This window comes from Polypterus senegalus, chromosome 1 (genome assembly GCF_016835505.1).
Source record: "Polypterus senegalus isolate Bchr_013 chromosome 1, ASM1683550v1, whole genome shotgun sequence".
NCBI lineage: Eukaryota > Metazoa > Chordata > Cladistia > Polypteriformes > Polypteridae > Polypterus > Polypterus senegalus.
This window is the reverse complement of record NC_053154.1, coordinates 234,259,439-234,285,179: the sequence shown is the minus strand read 5'-3', so window position 1 is coordinate 234,285,179 and position 25,741 is coordinate 234,259,439. Positions and strand designations below refer to the sequence as shown.

The following is a 25,741-nucleotide window of genomic DNA, read 5'->3' as shown; positions in this document are numbered from 1 at the left end:
AGTTTGCACTCAATAATATTTGTATGTATTCGGGTAACGATGAGTCTTGTTCCATTACAAAGACCTTTTGATGGCATAATATTTCGGAGGAGCGTAAGTACGGCTCCCACCTTCAGTTGAAGGATATGGGGAGGCATGCCAGTTGGTGTGAGGGTGTGTAAAAACTCCTATTGGAAGGAATCGAGAAATGTCATGTGGGCTGCATGTTGGGGGGGAGAGAACTGGGCTTGAAGAGGAAGCAGGACGAACCAGAAGAGAAATATATACTGTACATCTGTGAGAAAGCATTTGTTGGGTTCTCATATGACATATTTTAAGAAAGTCTTTGTTTTGAAGGTATTAGCTTATTGTACCAAAATGTTATCTTAAAGTTATAAAAGGTGTCATAACAACCTGGCATTTGAGACCCCACAACCACTTAAGTGCCACAACTACTTACCTACTTAACACTAGGACTTTTGAATTGCTGCTCTCTGTAACTTTTAACACTACAAACACATTCACACTCCAGCAGCATCAGAAAAGAACAACAGCTGGAGCACAGAGAGTACCTCACCTAACTGCTGCCTTCACTTCTGTCATTTTTTTTTCCCATGGGACTTCTGACAGAGCCTGAAAGATTACACTTGGCTTGTATTAAAGCCACTAATTATTTGCTTTGTGATTAATTTGTATGTTACTTTGCTTATTTTGATGCTGAGCACTGGAAACAGACTGGTCACTCCACATTACAATTCATAGTGCTGAAAATGCTTCATCCATGGAGAAAACACTCCCTGCTGGACACAATCTGACAGAATTGTCAGCATGGACTCTATTCTTTTACAGTTCTCAACCAATCACATATCTTCTCCATTTAGACATTTCAGTGTAGCTCAATATTTTTTACCCGCATTGTACAATTTACTAAAAGCAGGATGAACTTTTATGTATAGAGAACTGAACAGCTGAAGTTTGATTAGACACAAGAATGTGTCGCATTCTGTGGTTGGAAATTAAACATGTTAAAGTGCTTCTGCTGAATTTTTAAAATTACTACGGTTGCAGATTGTAGGTTCCATTACTAACTGATGATATTATAAATAATAATTTAAGGCAGCAGTAGAATTAACCTGGGAGAACTATGATATATTTTTGGCCAGAGATTATTTATTCTAAAGGACATATTGCCAAACTTATTTTTGTTGAATAAATTAATGTACTTATTACAAGGACCAATGAATTAGCTGATTCAGGGATGAGTGGTTTTAGTCCTACTGTATTTCTATGATGACAAGTATTAAACAGTCTCTCACTACTCTTTTCAAACCAATATAGTATTTTAATTTGTTAGCCTTTATATCCATCATCTACACAATCAGAGTATCCACTGAGAATCTCATGGTGCACTGTTTACCTCTTCTGCCCTGTAGCAACGACTTTGTTAAGTTTGGAGTTCTAGAATGTTATGTATTCCCTTACCTGGTGCAATTTAGTACTTCAGACATGCAGCTGAGGGAATGAAAACTAAATATAATTTAGGTCAGCAAGGTATAATTCAGTTTTTATTTTTGTTTTTTTCCTTTATTTTTAATTCTCCACAATTTCTTATTAAACTAATAAACTTGAAAACTTTTTTTTAATTTGGAAATAAATTTATTCTCACAAATAAATTCCATTAAATACTGTTATGATACAACAAATATAACTTAGAAGATTAATTCAGTCAAATAAGCACATCTGTAAATATTTAACCGTCACAATTTTCTGAAACAAAATGAATCCAGTTCATAATTGAGGTGGGCCAGAGCATATCCTAGCTATATTTTGCACAGAGCAGGCAGCAACCCTAAATGTTGCAGCATTCCATCACACAGTCCATTCTTGCACAATTTCACACTTCAACTAGAAGAGGAAAACCTGAGTATCAACTGAAAACTCCATGCAGACATAAGAAGAATGTGCCAATTGCACGCAAACAGTGTCTAAGTACAGGATTATAACTAGGATGCTGGATATGTAAGATACTAACTATTGTGTTAATAAGCATTTCAAAATGTAATTAAGGTTAATAAATATGAAGAGTCCATATAAAAGTACAAAATAAAATGTACAATATAAAATTATTTCTTTAAGCAATTTACCAGCGTTTTATATAAAAAGTGTGTCTTACTGCTAATTTAGCAATCACCCTTACTCAAAGTGACCCACACAATAACAAAAGTGTTCAAACAATACACTAGAGAATTTGACATGAAAATACAGTTGGCAGTTAACACTTAAATAGTTGACAGGGAACAACATTTTAAAGCCCAATTAACCTTTGGATCCTGACCCCCACATGTCAATGGGTCCCCACTGTACTGCATGACTGCTAATGTTAAGACTCTCCTTTGGATGTGGCACATAAAACAGAATGCATACAAAACCTTAGATCTTCCATCCAAAAAGGCAGGCAGACACACAATAAGGTTCATGCAGTTACCCTTAAAATTCGCTAAATAAGCATCTTGCTTTCAGACAACAAAACCATTCACTGCCATTCAGTAATTTAGACCAGAAATTGTTTCAATATCAGAAAATGATTCATAAATGCCAAAACAAATCTCTAGTAGGTACACGCTGGCCTGTTCCTATGATGCTCATAAGAAGCTAAAACATTTATTCTGGGATTGATAGAAACAGACTGAACGCCACAATCTGTGCATTAAAGTGTTTGCAGAATAGGTAGCAGAGAAAGATTAATAACGTGGGTCACGTACCCACAGGGAGCTCGCACTATTAAAGCAATACTTGTCTGGAAGAACGTTTGTGTCCATCAAGAGAACAAACTCAGAAGTTCAAAATGTCCTTTTACACACAAATATGCAAAACAATTAATGTTTAGTACAATTATGAAGACTACTGTTGCTACTACCTTCCTCCTTATCGGGAGGCTATCAAAAAATGATTACAGATCCAAAAGAAAAAAATCCTTAAGTAAGCATGCAACTATGAGGGGGAGTCAATGTAAAGTCAGAAAATGGGATTTATTAGAGAAATTGAGGACAAGAAAATACCTGTTATTCTGCTGGAATCCAGGCACTTCCAGGCAGGTGGTGCTAGTCTATTAAGAAGGGTTGACATTACATTGAGAAATGACATTATCAGTTTTGTTAAGATTTGTTCCATTTTCTAACTTTAGATTGACTCCCCTTGTATTTTATACATACTGAGAAAAAAAACTTGAATTTCATACCTTGTTCATATAAAGATTCCCACAAGAGGTATTATGGTTACCAACTGAGCTTCTATTTTTGACAACAATGCTTTTTTTTTTTAATAATACATACTTCTCTGGAAATATTCCAATGTGGTTAAAAATGACAACTTCTATGTACACTGTATATGTTCCTGCATGAGATATGTAATGTGCAAGCAGACATTCACATACTGTTTTCATTAATAATTAATGATTCATATATTTGGGTCACATCACTTCTATTAAACAAAAACTACAAATTTTGGTACAGTCTCCATTTAACTTTTACTAATGACAAAAAAATAAACACTGACTTTTCACAGAAGGACCAAGTACTTAATTTATCCTTGTGTGTTACTGTAATTTAAAAAGTATTTACAAATTAGCAGCGAAAAATGTTTAAAATAATTCTAAATCATCTGCGCATCTAGTTTTAGAGATTGTTGACACAAATTAATTTCCCACTGTAGTAATCCAATTAATTACATGTTGCTTGTTCTGTGTACTAAGTAAGCTATGTGACTTTAACATCAATGTGGGCATTAAAGGTGTTCTTATGAATAGGTTTTTGTTTGTAGTGTACTTGACTTTTCCACATTTTCCCATGAACATACACATATTGTACATACAACTGGTATTGCTTTACAACATAATTATACAAGGCATACAGAATGGCCCATAACACATTGCTACCTGCGTCTGCTGATATAATTAATGAACAACTGTAATTTCCTGGTACATAAAACTGTATATTTCACAGAGCCTGCTAATTCAATACAACTCGAATACAGAACTGGATTGGATACAGTAATGGATTATAACAAGCTACTTATAACAAATATTTGCTTTAAAAACATAACACATGTAACTGACAGCACTAAAGTATAAACTAGCATTTGTATGTCAGCACATAACCAGATTTGGCCTGTTTACTGAACCATTTATTCAGGGGTGTCAGGCTCAGATCCTGGAGAATCGAAGTGTCTGCAGGTTTTTGCTCCAATCACTTTCTTAATTGGTAAACAAGTACTGCTGCTACTGGAATGTCAGCTCCTATAAGGCTGGGGTATAAAATGGAAATTAACGCAAAAGGACTATGTTGTGTTCGCACCAGTAAATGGCTAGTAATTAAGAAAGTGAATGGAAAAAAAAAAAAAAAGTCCAGCCAGAGAATCTCTCTTAAATCCATGGTTTGCATAAAACGCAGAAATAATTCATTACAAAAACAAAAAAGCAGCTTCTTCACAATAAAGCAATCGTTGCATTAAGGCAGTGGGGCAGAATTTTATCCATACAAAGTAAGATTTTCAAAAAAAAAATACATAAACACATAAATAAATACTGTATTTAAGGTAGGTTTTTTGATCGATTTAACCTAAAACCCTGAAGAGGGAGATACTGAAGTGGATTTTAGCATTGTTCATAATTGCCACCGTACAATGCAACGTAAAGAGGTTTACAAAATATAACTTGAAAATGAGTAAACATTCATATCATTTAAGCATCCATTAAAAAAAGAAAAAAACAAATAACAAAATGGAATAGCTGCCAAGTAGAAGCAACGATGGGTCTAGACGATTCTGACCTATTGACAGCTGTGAACGATATGTACATTTTCTTAGTGTTCGTCTTGTTTTTATTTAGTCGTTCCATTTTTAATTCCTGCGTCACGAAGAACCTTATGACAGCAGCCGTGAGCGCCAACCAATCGCCGAGTCGGGGCAATTTAAAATTATGAATTAATCAACCAAATAATCTTGCTCTGAAACCATGAAAAACACTACTCGCCACACTGACGGCGACTGGAAAATCCAGCTCAGATCACAGGAATTGTACGGCAACAACACACTGTGCCAACGCCATTGAATTTTAGTTATTGAAATGCCGACATAAATGTATTCTAGGTGAACTACTCTGTATTTAATTCATGATTCCGAAAACAAAACCCTAATGATTAAAGCTCTAACCTATAATTAATAAGTAGTTATTGCACTAAAACGAACTTGAAAATGCAACAAATCGCATATGAAAACAAAACGAAAAAAAACTATCTTTACTAGCCAAATATATCACTTTTAGACCAGTACGGTAAACAGAAAACATGCATATATTGCAGTCAACTGTACTGTCAAAATGTAAAATAAATACACTACATTTTTAAAGTGAATTTATTATTTTTGTTTCCTGTTAACCTGTACACATTTTAATTTCAATGCGGTTTAGAACTGGATGGCTATTCGTCATATATACTACAAATGCATGACTTATATTTCTCAAATAACATTTCCAATAGCTATTATACATTTTTTTTCTTTCAATACAAAACATACTTGCCGGCCGCCTGTTGTAGTTCTAAAAATTGCTGAATAGATTTCGCTTCCACCAAGTTCGCCATGCTGGGAACAGACCTGAGTAATCGAAGAAAAAAAATCATACGATCCCAGCGTGCATTGGGAAAAGGAGTGTGCAATGAGCTTTTTTCGTGAAAGTCACAAACTTTAAGAACATGTGGATCACATTACAGTTTTTATCGTGTTTTCATTTACAATTAAAAATCATGTATATTTAACATTGTTTGAATATTAAATTACATTTTTAAGTTGACATCTTGATCAAATAATACCTTCTCTTTAGAAAATCGTAGGGCAGAGAGACCCAGGGGTGAGTCATTCGTAGAGCTTGTTTGATTTTACTGGGGTCGTCTGGCTAGTGGTCCTAGCTAGTTGAATCAACTTGTGTAGGTGCAAGACAAGACCAGACCAGACCAGACGAGACGAGGACAGGGCAGGGCAGGGCAGGGCATCTGCATTCCCATTAGGTCTTATTGGCAGGATATGATTTGGTTTCCTCGGTGCAAATGATTTAGAGTTTGCTTTTATTTAAAACGATTTGCAAAACAGCTTATTTTATTCGGGGATGAAAAAGTCCCAAGTGCGAGATAACCTGAAGTACGGAAAACGAGCAATCTAGAGCTGCTAGGCTGATGTCTTTTGATTCATAACACTCCTTAAGTATTTTGCTGTAGTTGTATTAAATCTGGGTTTTGCACTTGCGAATGTGCATAGTTTTTCATTCTTTTACTTCAGCTGTCACCGATACCTCCACCAGAGGATGAGGCTGTGTTTGAGCGGTGCCGAGGCAACGCCTGCTGCCTGGTGCTTGCAAACCGCTACAGCAGTCCTTTTACAAATAGCGCTTCCGTCATTTTAACAAAAGCATGAAGTTTGGATCAACAATTCTAATTTTACGAAAAAGCAGTCTAACCAGTATGAGCTAGCTAATGACAAACGTCGAACGAGAGACGGAGTCATGGCTATTAGCCTACACTGTGCAAGTGTTTATTTAAGCTTAGTAGTAGTAGTAGTAGTAGTAGTAGTATGAGTAGTAAAAAATAGTATATAGTGGTAATAGTGTTCCTAAATCACACTAAAGTTTAAATATTGCATGTCGAAAAATTAATTCTAAACTAACGTTTCACAAAGCAGTTTATAAATATACACATTCATTTTACAATTTGTGGAAGGCAACCGATCCAGGCAGGATCTGGTACGTGGCAAGAACCAGTCCTGGACGATGGGCCAGATCGGCCTATGGCCTAGTTACGTACGCATCATCACACACTAACATAGGGAAATATTACAGTTAACCCAATACGTTTTTTTGATGTGGGAGGAGGTGTAGATCAGAAAAACAACAAAGAATACGTACTCGAAGTACACTCTATTTAGCGAGAGCGATGTTGCTTAAACTTCTTGCATTTACCTTTGTTTTGTACCGTTACGGTATATTGGGAACTTAAGATTTCGGTAACAAATTAACTAAGCATTGTAATATACACTATGATGTCATTTTAGCGCTCCTTAAAGCGAAATTAAAACTGTCCGCCAGTCCTTATAATGGCGATTTGACGTATGCGACGTGCTATTACCAGAGAGACGTAGTAACGTATTCTTTCATTGGTCGCTACTGCCGGTGAGCTGCGTGAGCGCGATAATAAGTAGTTCTTAAAGGAACGTGAGTTAAATAATTCTGAAAGTATTAACTTTCACAGAAAAACATAAGATTGACATACTTGATTTAAAACACTTTAAAATTATGTCAAAACTGTCAGCTAGCTTTTTCTTCGTTTAGGTAAGGAAATTATTAAATCTATGTAAATTAGCTTTTCGCTTTCTTTAAATTATCAGTTATTGTTGTTTATATGTTTGCGCATCAAAATAAGAGACGCCATGAAGTTGAGGAAACGTCGGCAGAGATTAACCAACCAACAGTGAGTATATACAATGTACAATACTATATTTTTTATAACAAGGAAACACGAGATCAGTGTAGACTGTTAACTTTTTTTGTCTCTAACTCTCTCGGTTAGAGGTCTACTTTTAAAATGGTAAACTTCGCATAACTTATTGTGTAGTCCTTTTGTGATACTGCACTCGATGTTTCGTTTAACCTTCTCTTCGTGTGTTCATTAAAACGTAATAGTTGAATAATTTCCCATGATTCTACGATTGGCTAGTTTAGTTTAAATTACCCTTATAGCATATTTTAATAGTAGAATAACTTTTCCTTGTGACTACGAACCGTCTCTTTTATACTTCTCATTCTGTGGTGGTGCACTAATGCAACTAGTTATAGCCTACCTAACGGCTCCCTGTTTTTCGGTTCTGAACTTGGCACCGTGCACGAGGCTTACTTGGAATAGAAACTAATTATAGAATAGCACGCTTGCACTGTTAAACATATGACGATATCCAGCCTTAAGGAGCAAAATATACCTGCCTTATTTTTGTATCATTGGCTATGTCTGGTATTTAAATTGCCAGATTTTTGGGTTGTGGGTAATGTTTTAGTAGCCCTAAAATGTTAACACGTCTCGGCAGCTTTTGTTTATTTTCATATGGGACTTTAATGTAACAGACTACTGTACTTGGAAAATTAATAACTTCATATTTTGTCAATACATGTAAGGTACGGTTTTGACAAAGTGATGTGTTAAATATTTGACAGGTACTATTTTCAAGCAGGCTCATTGTCCACAGTTTAAAAAAAAAAAAAAAAAACTCCAGAAGATTAGCAGACATGCAAATATTGTGTTAAAACTTATTTTTTTCCCTGTGCAACCTGAAATGGGGAAAAGTGGGCAATGAAATGTAGAGGCATATCGTGTATATCATATTTTAAGTAACTACATGAATATATTACACATGTTTTCTCTAATGTATAGCTTAAAGTTCTAATTTAACAAAACCTGTTTAATTTTCAGAAACGAGTCTGTATTGATTTTGGAAACGCAGGTGGTATTCAGGTTCAGGAATACCCAATGGAAACCTGGGACATGCAAGAAAGTGTTCAAGACATGGCTCATCTGGGCAATATAGTTTCACCAAGTTTCACACTTAATTCTTATCCTTATATGGTATGAATATTTTTTGACCTTCTGAAAAATTGTTTATTAATCATGCATTTTCAGACCAATTCAAATATAGATTTGATAAGTTATATTAATAAGTATAATTTATATTAGTGTATTTTAATAAAATAGTCATAGTAATAATTCAGTTCAATTTAATGCATTTTATGTATTTTGTACAAGTATTGTTAGAGTATTATGATTAGATTTTTTAACCCTGATATTTAACTTTAGTTTTGTATTTAAATTTGTGACTTTTTTTTCCCATTTATTACTTGGGTGACTTTTACTCAGTAGGATTTGGTGTTTTCCAGTAAGGTCATCAATTTCAAAATTTATAAACACTGTTGGAATAATTAAAAAAAAAAAAATACAACTGATCTGAAATTATTAGATCAGTTGATATGTCATCTCTGTCTTTAAAGACCTAAAGAATGTTCTTTGTTTTAAAGTACTAGGGTGTTGTACCGTGTTGACCATTATGAATGTAGAGAATAGTCAAGCAAAATGACACCATTTATTGGCCAACTAAAATGATTACAATATGCAAGCTTTCGAGGCAACTCGGGGCCCCTTACTGTATATCCTCTAGTAATTTTTGTATTCTTGAATGTTTTACGTAGACCTATGGGCTTTGCTCGCCAACCCGACTGGCCTACACTACGCGCCAGCCACTTTGCGCCTCTGCCGTTCGCATATGTGGATTTCACTTTCACCAAACAACAAATCTTTTAATTCTCGCACATACTCCTCTTCATTGGGAAGGAACACCACTTTTTCCTGATGCCAACACGAATTAGACGATCTACAAGTCTCCAAAATCTGAACAATATATTCGATCTCTTTTCGCTGTTCCGTTATTTCACAGAGTAATAATTTCTGTTTGCGCTAATGCGATTTTTCTTATCTTGTTTTCGAGACTTTCAAATTTTAGTACTTTCATTATCTCTAACCTGCTCTACATGTATATTGTGCCACAGTTTTTGAATTCTTTACAATGTTCTATTTTGTCATCTACTCTTTGTCTTATTTCCGGCCCCGGGTCTTGGCACAAACATTCACATCCCGCGAGACGAGACTATCTCTCTGAAAAAAATCACATCTTGTTCAATACTTGTCTCGTCCCAGGATTTTTTTTTATTATAATAGAGAGGACAGGGTAAAAAATGTTACCTAGACTTGAAGCACTGAGAAATTATTGAAGTCTTCCCTTTTTTTTTTTTTTTTTTTTCTGTTTTGGATTTATTTAGACCTTTTTAAAACTTTATCCTTTATCAATGTTATTTTATTCCAAACTAGGTCAGTAGAAATTCAAACTCTGGACCTTGTCTACGATGTCTTGCAGGAGAATCTGTGAGTATTAGTAAAATTGTTTTTTTTCCGTCTTCAGATATTGGTTATTCATAGTCATTATAGTAAACTGTAAAGCAGGGGTACTCAAAGTTTTTGAATGCAGGTCCACATTCAGTTCGCCACCGACCATCGAGGTCCGCTATAGCCAGGTTTACCGTGTAGGTCTGTAAGAGGCTAGTAATAGATTCAACGTAAATTATAAAATTTTTTACAGAAGACCAAGACATGCACAAAATATGGAAAATGATTGTCACTCAGTGTGAAGTGTGAAACTGTTGTTTCGATTTCATAATGGCAGCATAGTTCAGTGAGTAACCAGTCAGTGCAATTCTCATTGCATTCCTGAGGTTCTGGTCGGTAATTACACTTCAGTGTTTTGTCTTGATAGTGTTCATAATGGAGAACACACACCCACAAGAATATGTTGAATCAAACATAGTGAGCACGAAAATGGCCAGTTTCTTTGCAGCAGGATACTAAGAATCTGGAACAAACTTTGACCAAAAAATTGTTATGCTGACTTAGTTCAATTTTGCTTTCAAAACGTGAGAAGCTTGCAAATCAGCTCCTTCCATTTGCAACAGTGATGGGTTTGAGTTCGGAAAAATTGAGGCAGCCACAGATGTCCATTCACCGTCAGGCTGAACAATGAAAAGATCAGCAACAAACAAAAACACAGGCTTCAGTTTTCTGAAATCCTTAAAACGTTCATCAAAGTCGACCTTCAAATGATGTAGAAATGTGGAAATCAACTGAAAACATGCCAGTTGATCAGCTGTCATGCAGCTCTTCAGGTTTGGGAAATGCAGCATCTTGCCACCTTCCAAGTCATTGATGAAAATGCTCAGTTTGGTTTCGAAGGCACAACATTTTTCTTGCAATTCGACAATGGTTTTGTCTGCACCCTGAAGTGACAAATTCAGTGTATTTATATGTCCCATAATATCAACAAGAAATGCCAACAGTGCGACCTTGTCACTGTCTTGAATAAATGTTAACAATTCTGCAGCTTTCTTTGTATTCAAGGACTGCAGGAAGTCCGCTATATCTTCACGGAAATTCCAGAACCTTTCCAACACACAGCCTTTGCTTAACCATCTGATGTCATTGTGAAGCAGCAAATCTCCAAATTCTGCAGACATCTCTTCAAGAAAAGAACGAAATAGACGATGCTGCAGAGACAAATTACATCATAAAAAATTCACTAATTTCACAAGAGTAGACATCACTTCCGCCAGTTCGTCACAAAGTTTTGAACAGAGGGACGACTGATGAATGATGCAGTGATAAGCAACACGGTTCGGCTGAAGTGCCTTCATATGAGTGACAATTCCTCTATCTTTAGCAGTCTTTGCTGGTGCACCATCTATTGTAAGGGAAACCATTTTTGTTCCACCCAATTCAGCTGCGCGCATAAACTGCGATAATGCTGAAACACATCCTCACCATGGGTCTGTTTTGCTAGCGGTAGTAATGTCAGAAACTCTTCAAAATTATGGCCATTGTCGTGGCGAAAAATTAATCATCAGAAGGCTTTTTACCTAAAAATAAAGGCTATTAGGACTCGAGAAAGACAGAGTTTTAAGGCTTTATTGCAATAAATCAACACAAAAATAACAAGGACTCAACCCAATACGGCCAAATTGAGTTGAGCACTGAACATTACAACAATTGAAATTTTTATAACAATTTCTTATCATTTTGGCCGCGTTCAATTAGCTCATTCTGCACCTGATTTTACTGTCCATCTTTGGGCTTTTCTTATGTCATTTCCTATCTTTTCTGAACTCGCTATAATGAGCTCTTTTGCCCATCTTCTCTGACTCCCTTCTATTCCCGTCCGGCCGAACTTTGAGTTTCCATGGGAACCCTTATTATCTCCTTACTTTTCCTATCACTGACACCCTTATGGAATTTGTTATTTTTCTATGCTGTTCCCATTTTCTCTAAATGGCCAAAGCCTCAATTCCATATATGGGTTTCCTCTCATCATTTGCTCTCTTAAACCTTTCAAACTTTTTATAATAGTGACCTAAAGCTTAAGCTTTTAATAAAAAAAGAAGTATAGTATGTGCTTTCACTTAATCATTGCTTGGCATGCTTGATTTGTCTTAATTTCTACACTAAAGTTAATTACTAATATATTCTTAATAGTATTTTTGCTAATGCCTGAATTTACTAAGATTTTCTCTTCATGCATTATGTCAGCGTGACCCTGCATACAGCAAAAGTCTTTTGTTGCCTTTCTGCTGATTCATCAGCCCAGCTGTTTTTTGATACGTGCCTTTCAGAGGCATCTTCTCTGTGTTATCGCTTCCTAGCCTTGAATCGCAGGTGTTCTCAAACTCTTATCATGTTCAAAACTGGTCTTGGTGTATCAATTTGCTGTTCTTTTCTTACTCTGGAAATTTTACTGTAAGCCTAAAAAATAATGCAATATAACTGATTTCTTAGTTAACTATTTGCTAGACCTATCTTATTTGCTTAACATTCTAATTTATGCTTAATTTTAATATTTTAGAAGCTTTTAATTACTTTTTATGGCTCTATATGTTAATTTGCTATCCTCTCATGCTAATAAAAAATTTCCTTCTACACCATCAAAAAATCATGTGAACACACCGAGTTGAGACATGTTAGTTTTATCAGTGGATTCATCGCACACGAGAGCAAACAATTCAGCCTGTTTAAGATCTGATATTAACTGACTACCGACATTGTCGGAAAGGTCATCTGCACGACGACTAGCAGTACTGTCTGATAATATCTGCTGAAACAGTTTTTGTCGCTAAACAGAACCAAAGAAGCAGACATCATGCATTCTTTAACAACCTCTGTATCAGTAAATGATTTCTTATGTCTGCCAAGAACTCGAACAATGCGTAGTGAAGCTTCTGTAACATTTGATTGTGTGGTGGTCGCTTTCGTCATCAGCGATGAACTCGCTACCAACGACGACTTAAGGGCGTCAATCTTATACTTTTATATTCGGACTTTTGACTTACGCAGAAGACAGTCGCGGTCCACCAAAAACGTCTTGCCGGTCCAGATTGTGGACCGTGGTCCGCCGTTTGAGTACCCCTACAGTGTAAAGGAATGTCCACATATAATTGTTACTGTTGAAGTAATGATGGAGCACTGCAAGAATAAGCCTAAAATACAAGGGCTGTTAAAGTATTCAGACCCCCTTCAATTTTTCACTCTTTGTTATATTGCAGCCATTTGCTAAAATCATTTAATTTTTTTTCTCATTAATGTACACACAGCACCCCATATTGACAGACAAAAAAAAGAATTTTTGAAATTGTTGCAGATTTATTAAAAAAGAAAAACTGAAATATCACATGGTCCTAAGTATTCAGACCCTTTGCTGTGACACTCATATATTTAACTCGGGTGCTTTCCATTTCTTCTGATCATCCTTGAGATCACATTCATTTGAGTCCAGCTGTGTTTGATTATACTGATTGGATATTTGGTTAATCTGCCTTGATTTAAAAGTTTGAACTAAACAAGCTTCACAGACAAACCAGCACAGAGTTAAGGACCTACTGTAGTTAGATTGGGTTTAGTAAGTCTGAATAAGCTCTTAAGTTTTATGATTATGCTTTTGTGAAGCAAAGGTTAGTGTTAAAAGTTCTTTTTAACAGTGAACTTTGTCTAGTAGTTAGCAGTGTTTGAGTTTAGAGCTTTATGATGAATAGCTGAAGAGCTTTGAAGTGGGTTTCCAAATGAACAGGAGGACTGAGTAGTGTAATTAATTATTTTGATTTGAAACTAACCATTGTATTTTTGAACAATTATAATGTTTTGGAGACTGTATTGTAATTAAAGTTGTCTTAATTGATCTAAGTGATAACAGAGTGACAGACTATAAACATACTGGGGTGTTGTAATATTATGTTGCTTAATATGTTTTTATTGTGGCATTTCTTTTGCTAGTGTTTCCTTCAATTAACTTAACTGTCTTTAAGGGCCTGTTCTTGCCTTGTATGTGAAGGAACTGGGACAGGCCGTAGCTCTCCCAAATTCTACAATTTGTTTATGTTGGTTCATTAAAACGGATGGATGGATATTTAAGTACATACGAGACAAAGATAATAACGTCTTATTTTTTTATCTGTTTGTTTGAAACATGCACAACTCAAGTGAAAAAAGCTAGAGCAACTGGATTTTCAGAATTTTGTTTTTCTTTATTCATAAACCTCCAATTAAGCATTGTTGATCCAGGATTAACAACTTGGTCTGTGCTAAATTGTTCATTTCTGTGTTATGAGAGTAATTTTCACTAAGAGGAGAGTATGTAATTAAGAAGTTCTATTTTTCCATAATATAAACTTAGATTTTAGTCTGGGTGGAAAAATAACCTACAGTTCTATTAAAAGATGTCGAACTATGGATTTCTTTTTGGTTCTTGGCAACCAAGTGGTCCCAAGTGTTAGACGTGAAAAAGATGGGAAAAAAAAACCACGCACATACAAAAAGGGAGTATCATTTTAAAACGGCCTGTAGTTTTTGTATGAGCAAACTGGACTTGAGTTGCCAGCCTAGTAGTAGTTCATGCTGTAGCCTCTGTTTTGCATATAATAGGTCTCCTGACAAAGTTAATTTGCTGCCTAGCCTCTCTCTTCAGAATTTTGAGAGTGTTTTATCCTTGGAGATGGTGGTCATGACAGATAAACTCAAACATGCCCATGACCTATATGGTCTGTAAGAAGAGAAAGTTGCACATGAAAACAAGTACTGTAATACAATTCAGAAACAGTATTGGTCCCACTGTTGGCTTGAGACATAGCAACAGTTCTTTCTAGCAGAAAAAAAATATGGTCATTAGTATTTTTCTTTGGCCAGATGGAAGTGGGACAAAGAGATTGAGAAGGCTGGGAGCAGTCCTTCACAATGCTATAGGCCTCGCATATACAATGCTTTATAAAGATGTCTTTAAAGGATGGCAGAGAGGACCCATTGATGCTTCCTGCTGTGTGCACTATCCTTTGTAGGAACCTATGATCAAAGACACTGCAGTACCCAAATCAGACAGTGATGCAGCAGGTCAGAACACTCTTGATGGCCCCCCATAGCATGTAGTGAGAATTTGGGGGGGGTTATTGAGAGGGGTTGATTATTTTTGGGGTAGGTGTGCCTTCATCTACGAAAGGAAGTGGATACACTACTGTGCCATTTTGGCTCAGGAGGTGGTGTTCATTGACCAAGTAAGATCAGGTGGACACAAAGGAATTTTGAGTTCTTGACCAATTTCACTACAGAGCCCGCAGTGGTGTGTGGACACCATGGGCCTTTCTAAGTCAACAATCCTCTCTTTCATTTTTTCTGTTAATTTGGATGGACAGTCCACCAATAATTGTATTTGCATTCTGTAATCTGTCTCATCCCCCTTGCTAAAGAGATTAGCCACTATGGTGTCACCAACAAACTTAATGATGATTAATAACAGATGTGGGAAATGGGTATACTTGACTTTTCACATCCTTAGACTGTCTAAAATCATGCTAGTATTCACTATGCAATGTGATGGTAGCAATGCAACAGTATTGAAAACTTGCAGGCTAGAGACATTCTTGCAACACAAAGGAAGTATGTTATATCAAATCATACCTTATATTCATAGTTGTTATTTCTTGCCATATTGTCATAAGTGACAATTGGTAAAACGTTCTCATGAAATGACCTATGTTAAGCACATCCTTGGGGATTTCCTTGTTTTCCCTCAAGAGTTTCACCATGGTGTGTGGAATATGGATCTAGTTTATATGGTATGGCGTTGGTAACAGCAGTCATTACATATCACCAATGTTATTAAAGTCTTGATTTATAGTGTTTTTCCATGCTGGATAGCTGATCACAGTTGATGAGGCAGTGAAGTTTTCCATGAAAGGCATTCAAAGACATTAAAATCCTGTCTCTGTGATATGTTGTTCAGAACTATTATATGGGCAAAATAATTCAGTGAATGAAAAGCCTTGTAATAGAATTACTATATGCAGTTATAAAATAATTATAAATTGTGTGCAGATTAGGGACATTTTACTTAAAAAAATCTTTCCAACATGTAATCGCCTCCTTGGTTTTTAATTCTTTTTTTTCTGTGTCTCAGACATCAAAAAAGTAAGGGCCAGTGATACCTGTAGGTAAGGTACTAGAACACAATCTGGGACATATAAAATTTAATATTCTATTTAATTTATTTTAACTTTTATTTTTTGACAAGAATTACTACTTCTACAGAGTTATATTTTGTCATTGTTGAAATGTACTTGAAGTGTATTGTGCAGTGTATTTATGTCACGTGGACACTTGAACAAGTATAACTGACCATAACTAAATTATTGCCATGTCGGGGGCTCTGTGCACCTGAGAACATGTAAGTACATTAATGCAAATTTACATGCATCTTGCTCTGTTTTATTAAATCACTGCAGAATCTGCATTTCAGTTCTGTTTCACATTCCTAATTTGACAAACAGTACTTCCATGTATTTGTTTAGGCCAGTGGTTATCAGACTCGGTTCTGTGGATACCATGTACCTTCACATTTTTGTTATAGTCAACATCTGTTTTTAATTTGACTCCTGACCAAATTAAACGATCTGCTATTTCCCAGTTTTTGTTTTTTTGGAACCAATGTAGAAATTACAAAATAAGTTGGGTAAATTTTTATTAGAATGTACCGGGTGTGTGTGTATGTCTCCAACATTTTTATGATTTTCATTATGATTTTCCAAGTGTTGCCTCACAGCAAGGAGATCATGGGTTCATGCCCTGTGTCCTCCTAGCATGGATAGCACTTTGAGTAGTGAGAAAAGTGCTACATAAATGTAAAGAATTATCATTATTTAATACATTAAATAGTGAGCTTATTTTAGTGGATGTGACACTGGTTGTTGTCACCTTTTCAGCGGAATCTTCTGCTTGTTGTTTGTTGTCATTATTGGGACACAATTAAGAGAACAAACTACATAGAAAAAGGCAAACAAATAAATATAAAAACAACAAAAGAGAGCTGAGCATTAAAAGCAATAGCAAAAATACAAATGTTTATAAATGTTTTCTAAATGTAAAAATTGCGCATCTGTGCTTTTCTGAATAGATTAAGAGAAGAGGGGAAAAAAAACAGCTGATTAGATTAATTAGAGATCAAAGTTTACTGATTGTGAAACTGGTTAGGGGATAAAAACCTGCAGCCACATGCTGTTTCCAGGACTTAGTTTGAGAATTACTTGTTTAGGTTAATTGTGTCTGTATATAGGCAGGTTTTGGAAAACATCTATTTTTATTTATTATGAAGACATTTTTTATGAAATAGAACTAGCTGTTTTATAGGACTTTGGCCAGGAAATTTTCTAAGTCAGTGGGCTTCAGTTATAGTGTCATTGTTAATCACATGTATTGGCAGTACTCGGGGCCTACTATTATTAGTTCATTTCAGCTGCTTACAGTTGAACAAGCTACATGCATTCCTTGGTGGTGTTGATGTGAAGAGACTCTATTAAAGCAGTATTCGATAATAATACAAAGTGATCTAACACTAGAATTACCAGAGCCTACAAAAAAACTTGTAAATCTGGCCCACGTTAAATACCTTTGCACCTCTCCATTAGTGTCTTTTATCTTGTAAATGTGTTGATAAGCCCAAGCAGCCTACTGCATCATCCCCCACCGCCGCAGAACGGGCAAGAAGTTCTTCCAGTTCAAACCTTGATTTTCTGGGAGTGAGCTACCTAGATTTGTATGGAGGAAATAATTTCATTCGTGTTCCGTGTCTACAACAATCTATGTAAACACATCATTAAAACAGAAATTTGTTTCATGTTTTAGTAATAAATAACAAAATGTAGACATGAACTGTATAGTGTGGTCCAGATCTAATCATGCAATTTTCATTACGCTATAACTTAAGTTTATTACATAGAGAATTCACAAAAAATTCTTTTTGTTGCCAATACATGGCAGCACCTGCCCTGCATTCCAAAATGGCGGGAGATGATTGTCAATCGAACAGCGGGTGCAATGTGTTCGCCTTTTCATAATTGCATAATTAGATCTGGACCACCCTGTATAGTGTGTGAAGGCCGATGACCAAATGTCAAATAAACACTTTCACAAAAGGTACAAGTGCAATACGACACTGCTGAATTATAATCCAGAGTCATAAGTTTGAAACCAGCTCCCCCGTAAATTTACCGTTTTTAATAGTGAGCTGCTCTTATTGTTAATAATATACGATAAAACATGCATTTGATTTGTGTCTGTAACAGCTGTTGTAAATTTATAGTACAGTGGAACCTTGGTTCACGAATGTCTCGGTACACGTACAACTCGGTTTACGACCAAAAAGTTTGACAAACTTTTGCCTCGGTTCACGAACAGCAAAACAGCAAAAACACCAGAAACCAAGTCACACGAGAGAAAACACCTGAAGGAAAACATCCCTCCATCGCAGAGCCAGTCTCTCACTCAAAACTGTAACCTCCTCTCGACCCAGTTCCTCCTCACTTCATGCCAGAACTTGACTCATGCAAGGTTAGTTTTTGTATTGCAGATTTTTCAAATGTTAATTTTTGGGTTCGTAGCATGAATTGTTGCGGTGTTACTTTTCACTTTTTTCAAATGTTCATTTTTTCCCCCCTGTGCTTAAAACTAATTAAAAAAAGTGTTTATACAGCAATCGGTTGCAAGGCTATAGCGCAAATTCCTGTAATGTTATTTTCTTGGTTGCTTGTTGTTGGTTTTTAAATAAAGTTTGGATTTGTTCAAATCTTCCTTCCCTATCCCCGTGACCCATCCCGTGCTTAAAACTCATTAAAATAAGGTGTTTATACAGCGCTCGGCTTGCAAGGCTATAGCGCGAACTGCTGCAATGTTACAGAGAGGGAGAGAGAGAGAGAGAGAGTGCTGCCTGCTCGTTTAACTGAGCAGGGAGCCTGGGTGTTTTTGTGTCAGTGTTATTCAATGTTTTTACATTAGTTTACTATTGAACTGTGTATTCTATGGTGTAATTAACTATATTTGTGCTCAATCTTTAAAAAAAAATATATTTACATACAGTTTGTACGGTCTGGATCAAATTAATTGTATTTGCATACAGTCCTATGGGAGAAATTGATTCGGTTCACCGAGGTTCCACTGTACTTGTAAAAGTTATTAATTTATTTATTTTTTTTACTTCTCTCATTCACAATACAACAAGATCCTCCACAACACTAGATCTGACGCTGTTAGTTTTTATCTGAAACTGGGAATAACTGTAGGTGTGAGTGGTGTTTTGAGACAGTGGAACTAGAAATTCTCTGATCTGGAGGGATAAAAGCTGATGCACAAATGCTGGTGAATCTGCCTTATTCGTATCCCATTGTCACTTGAATTTTTTTAATTCAGTTTTATTGAGTGTTCCTGCTCACGTGAATTAGTATGCACCTTATGGTCCATGATGTCAAAGCTGCACTGACAAAAAACAGAGACATAGGTATATATGATATTTTGAGTAATTCATTTTATATGATATTTTGAATAATTCATTTTATGACCTGTATAGTACATTTCGGAAAACATTGTGGCACTGATACAAGGTTATTCACGTTATTCATATTCATTTGCATGCCTTCTTGCAGTTGTAATCAGTGACCTCATTATTATTTTTTTTTTTTTTTCCCGATCTTGCCCAATCTCCACATTTTGGTGCATGGTGGTGTTTCTTTTGCACTCCAGGACATGCAGCGGAAACAATAGTATAGAGAGGTCAGTTCCATGCTATATACAATCATCAAATTCAAATGTTAACAGTTCCCACACACCCATGGTCCGTCCTTTCTACATTTACGACGTGTGTACCTGTTGCAATGTGCACACTTCGCTCTATGCTGTGGTTCCTATTACATTGGAGGGGCACCTGACACTGACTCCATTTGCTTTCCTGGGGGAAGCGGCGGTCTTGAAACAGAAGCTTGTCGATGTTGCATCCTGTTTTGCTTTATCCATCAACTTTTCTTGTAAGAAGCAACAACAAAGTTCCTCTGCAAGGTGAGCCAAGAATGCTCTTCTTTTATCAGTGGACCCCGTGCATGCCTTGTATAGTACATGTACGTTGATCGCTGCCAGGTCAAGCTTGTTGTAGAGCAAGCAATCGGCCACCCATGTGCTCCAGCTTGCACTGAATAAGGTCACACCATCTGCTCCATGATGTCAACACAGCACTGGGAAAAAAAAGAGACAAATATATGTGACATTTTGAAGAAATCATTTTATGACCAGAATAGTACCAATCAGAAAATATCATTGCACTATTGCAACATTATTTGAAAAGGAACAGCGTCCGTTCGGGTGTGAATTAGGGTTACTGTACAAGGCATGCACAGGTCCACTGAGAAAAAGAAAAGTGTTCTTGGCTCACCTTCAAGAGGGACTTAGACATTGATTTTTACAAGAAAAGGCATTGGAAAAAGAAAAAGAGGATGCAATATGTTATAATAGGATGTGCAATGGTAACCAACACATAGAGAGAAGTGTGCACATTTCAACAGGTACATGTGTCGTAAATGTAGAAAGGACGGTCCTTGGGTGTGGGGGAGCTGTTAACAATTGAATCTGATAATTGCATATAGCGGAGAACTGAACTCTCTGTACTATTGTTTCCTCTGCATGTCCTGGGGTGCAAAAGGATTACCACTATGCACCAAAATGTGGAGACTGGGCAAGATTGGGGGGAGAAAAAAAAACACAGTCACTAATTATAACTGCAAGAAGGCATGTGCATGAATATGAATAATGTTGCATCCGTGCCAGAATGTTTTCTGAAATGTACTATACCGGTCATAAAATGAGTTATTCCAAATATCATGTATACCTATGTCTTTATTTTTTGTCAGTGCGGCTTTGACATTATGGACCATAAGGTGCATACTAATTCAGCATGAGCAGGAACACTCAGTAAAACTGAATTAAAAAAAAAAAAAAAAATTCCAGTGACAATGAGTTGCGAAGAAGGCAGATTCACTAGTGTTTCTGTGTCGACTTTCATCCCTCTTGATCAGAGAATTTCCAGTTCCATTGTCTCAAAACACCACTCACATCTACAGATATTCCCAGTTTCAAATAAAAACTAACAATGTCAGATCTGGGGCAGGGGGTGGCTGTTGTATCATGACTGAGAGAATAAAAGTTTAAAAAAAAAAAAAGGTAACTTTTACAAGTACTATAAATTTACACCGGCTGTTACAAACACAAATCAAATGTATGTTTTTATCATATAATATTAACAATAAGAGCAGCTCACTACTCAAAACTGTAAATTTACGGGACAGCTGATTTCAAACTTGCGACCTCTGGATTATAACTCTGCAGTTTTTACCGCTGCATCACAGAAGCCGTTGTATTGCGCATGTACCTTTTGTGAAAGTGTTTGTTTGATATTTGGCCATCACTACACATTATACAGTTCATGTCTACATTTTGTCATTTATTACTAAAACATGAAAAACATTTCTGTTTTAACAATGTGTTTACATAGATTGTTGTAGACGTAGAACACACATGAAATTATTTCTCCTATAAAACTGTAGGTAGCTCACTCCCAGATAATCAAAGGCTTGAACTGGGAGAACGTCTTGCCCCTTTTATAGCGGTGGGGGGGGATGGTATAGCAGGCTGCTTGGGCTTATCAACACATTTACAAGACAAAAGACGCTGACAGAGGTGCAAAGGCATTTAAGGTGGGCTGGATTTCTGAGTTTTTTTGTAGGCTCTGCTCATTCTAGTGCTAAAGGGGATTAATTCAAAACTAAAATTCTTGACTCTCCATTAGCATCAAACCCTAAAATTGGTTCTGCCTCAGTATATAATGGATCTGAATAAATACCAACAACAAGCTAAAGTTATTAATTACTTTACTCAGTCAGAAGCACCACCCTGTTCTCTTCTTATCACATTCTAAAAAGCAGCATTTTCGTCAGTTTAATTTTGTTCAGTCATGCCTTAGCTATATCGGATAATTTGCAGTAGTGTGGTGTTTATTTTTTTACTTCAAAGCACTTAATGCAGATCATTGATTGGTATTGCAAGGTTAATGATGATATGCAGGTAGTCAGCAGGGTTAAAATTTTTCAAAAATGCTAGGCAATACACTGATAAAAAAGCAGTGTGAAAAATGTTTAACTAAGACTTATTGTCACATGTGACACATCCATGGTCTTTGAAGTAATCAACAGCACGCAATGTCCCTAAACTCACTTGTTTTACCAAGAAAATCCCTCACCCGCTTTTCTGATCATGTTTAGTTCAACAAAATACCCTTCTGTGGTGTAGCAGGTCCACAGTTCAAAATTGAAAAGGCCTGTTTTAATAGATAATTGCCGCACTCACGGCTCAGAGGAGGCGTGGTAATGTGGCCGGAGCAGTTACAGAGAGCTTTGTGATGCGGGCGGTCCTCGCTTAAGTGCACAGGTGTGGAGTCGTCTGCATCTGTAATTGTTGCTGGGAGCTGCTAATTGCCACACCTGGTCCATGTCCCTGTAATATATAATAGAAGCGCGAGGCAGATAGAAGTGGGGGAAAGAATGGAAGTTAGAAGTGAGATGAAGGCGGCAGGGAGGAGAAAGCTGGTGCATGAGAATGGGAGCGAAAGCAGGTTATTGACAGTAATGCAGCTGGTAGGAGAGCCCCAGAGGAGTGTTTGGCCAAGCTGAGCAATTTAGAGGAGCTGGAGTGACCAGCAGAGGAGTCGACTGGCCGTTGACAGAAGCGGCAGTTGAGGGAGGCTTTGGGTGTGTTGAGCCCCAGCGTGAGTGCCCTGGCCGCTGGGATGGGAACCCAAGTCTCGGTCCAGCTGGAGCCTTACATTGTCGGGGATCGGAAGGCTACCGGACCAGAATTGAAGGGAGCTGCATTTGCTAGTAGGGCGACTCCCTTGTGGCGGGGCCCGTATGGGAGAAGCAGGGCAACTGCCGGTAGAAAGAAGTAAGCACCGGAGCTTTAAGAAAAGACTGCCTTCAGCCAATGTTTTTAACCTCGTTTTTCACAGATGTATTTATTGGATTTTAACCTCCATTGATTCACCTGTTTTAATGGATTATTTATTTAAAGATTTGTGATGCATTGCACATATTTATTTGGAAACTTGTTTTTGGTTTTGTTGATCTTAATAAACGCACTTTGCACTTCTTGCACCATCCCCTTGGTAGGTGGTTGATGTTTTCACTGTTTAGCTCATCAGTGTCCGGTTTGAGAGCTCCCCAGAAGCCTAGATGGGAACATGGAGTAGAACCTACATCGTCACACCCTCCCTTTCATCAGATGCTGTCTGTGGGTCATCAGTAAACTCTAAGGAAAAAAGTAAAACTTAGTCCCAAGGCCACAAAGGTTGAGAATCGCAGCTCTAAGAAAAGTACTGCAATCCTGTAAGACAATGAAATTGTTTTCCCAAAGGGACAGAGGGAAATAAAATGCAGCAGTTGCTATCTTTGACGACATGGCGCTTTTATCGATGCTTATATTTAAACTTTGTGAGTGTGATGAAATAGTCTGTTGCAGCACAGTGGTTGATGGGAATTGTAGTCTCTACTTTCGTAATCGCCCGAGATTACAGATGGGGGGTGGTTAATATGTATATATTTAATACCTTTCTTACAGTGTTGTGCAAAATTGACTAATCTCGCTACCACCATGACTGGCAAGTCACTTTCTAAGTGCATCATCTTTGAGCTTCACCCAACATTGCTGTTTTCACTTCACTTCTGTAGATAGCCTTCATTTTGCATAAATCATCATGCTCCATTTCTTTGTGAGGTTACTGCCAGCACTGTGGTGAAATGGGGGACGCTGGCTATTCGAATGTCCCACTTGCTAGAGCTTTATTAATGATAAACATCAACAAATAAAAAAAAACTTTTTGTTTTTTAAATTTCAATTAAATCCATCCAGCCATTTTTGAGATTTTGGGTATTTAGTTTTTCTAGTGTGTGAGGTTGTTGTGTGTTTTTTTTTTATTTTTTATTTTTTAAATCTCCTTAGTATTGATAAACTCTATATGCAAATGTCCTTTGTTAGTGGACACTTACTGCTGTAGATTTAGCATTTTAGCTAAACAGGAAATAGTGTTTTTCTTTACGAGTCAGTTAGTCAGTCAACTTTGCCTTATATGTATTTTTTTGGTCTGATTTTTAAGTATGGTAGTCACTAAAATATTCAAATTACATTTTACACTGTATTTGTTTTTGTTTGAGCCTTCTGGAATTTTTAAACACCATTAATGTTTCAAATAATTGTTTAGTGTTTTAACTAGTTTATGTATTGATGAATAATCGAAAGTTTAGACTTTCACAGGCTACTTAAAAAGCGTGCTATACAGCCATCGATGGGGGAGGCTGGTAGAAAGGTCACATGGTCAAAATAGGAATAAGATATAAGGAAATGGCAATATAAAACAAAAGGCCTAAAAAGGTCTAAAAATAGTAATCAATCCCTAAATGCAAACCAGAATTCATCGTCTAAATGATCTAATGTATGAGTTGAATAATGACAGAGGAAAAATTGATTACTGGTGTCCTTAACAGCCAAAACACTTTGTAAATGTGTGCTTTGTTGAAGGGTAATTTGTATAATCATCCCATTTTTAAGCACAACATACCAAGTGAGCTTTTGTAAAATGACTAGATTATAAGTATACCTTTACTTGTATGCATTTTATGTGAAAATGTGTATATTTTGTATCATTTTTACTTTTTCTTTATGAGTTGTACACTTTTTTTTTTTCTCTTAACATTTTCACATCTCTTATTTGATTTCATTTTAATGAAATATTTTTATGACAAAATATCTTTTCTTTCTTCATTTCAGGGTCACATTAACCACTTAATGAAGATCTGACCTGGTTTCTGTTGTTCATTCATTCACAATGCTGCTGCAGTATTGGGCTGTTGGGAGAATCTCCAGTTTATTTTTTTCCATATAAAGTCAATGAAATGAACTCTTAATATTTTGAAACAAGGATATGAAATTAACAGCACCATAAAATAGCTATCATGACTTGCATTTATTTTATATATATATATATATATATATATATATATATATATATATATATATATATATATATATATATATATATATATATATATACATACATACATACAATTTATTGTTTAATTAGAGCCTGATACATTTTTTTATACATCAGTTTTAATTTTGGTAGAGATGTTTGCAAAAAGATAATGCATATGGTGCATTTTTAAGTCCAAACAATGTCCACAAATGTCAAAGACATTTGATTTTGAAAAACATTGTTTCGTTTAGTAAGGGTAAAGTCATCAGTCAGCAGAATCATCGTGTGTGTGTGTGTTATTGTTTAAAAACCGCAACATGCTAACCCTGGTTTTCAGATTTATTTCCATTATATAAATGAATACATTATATATAAAATGTACACTGCAAGATAATGTGCCTTGTGGTTATAAGACCTGTGTTTTTTTGGCTATTACTTAACTTACACACTAGATTCAGTATTCTACACTAAATTCACCTTCAGCTGTGATTGTTGAAGGAAGAAAAGAAGAATGAAAGTGGTCTGAGCTTATATGAAAAAAGATGCTGTCAAATATATCCACAGTTTGTAGTGCTGCCAAGCACTCAGGAGGCCATCTTCTCAACTTGTATTGCAATGCTGAACTTGCTGACTTTGACGTGCAATCAAGTATTATTTTTTATTTTTTTTTTTACCCTAAGTGCAGAATTTCTATTTTTCCTCACTT

At 36.2% G+C, this 25,741-nt stretch overlaps 2 protein-coding genes across 3 annotated transcripts in view; one reads left to right on the top strand and one right to left on the bottom strand.

The window, feature by feature from the left end:
• The window catches only part of glrx3 (glutaredoxin 3), an 81,737-nt gene extending 75,832 nt beyond the window's left edge, over positions 1-5,905 (bottom strand). The window contains exon 1 of one of the 2 annotated variants that reach the window (XM_039770234.1): positions 5,844-5,905. In XM_039770234.1, the coding sequence (XP_039626168.1) occupies positions 5,844-5,890 (47 nt within the window). In that variant the 5' untranslated portion in view covers positions 5,891-5,905. Of the gene's footprint in view, positions 1-5,550; positions 5,652-5,843 lie in introns of those variants that run through there. The other variant, XM_039770226.1, reaches the window with a different exon arrangement.
• A 65-nt stretch (positions 5,906-5,970) lies between these two features.
• si:ch211-221j21.3 lies at positions 5,971-25,048 on the top strand. Its single transcript, XM_039770249.1, has 4 exons — positions 5,971-7,490; positions 8,484-8,636; positions 9,930-9,983; positions 24,831-25,048. The coding sequence occupies exons 1-4, from the start codon at positions 7,422-7,424 to the stop codon at positions 24,858-24,860; spliced, it is 306 nt and encodes a 101-aa protein (XP_039626183.1). The 5' UTR covers positions 5,971-7,421; the 3' UTR covers positions 24,861-25,048.
• Positions 25,049-25,741: the final 693 nt, after the last annotated feature.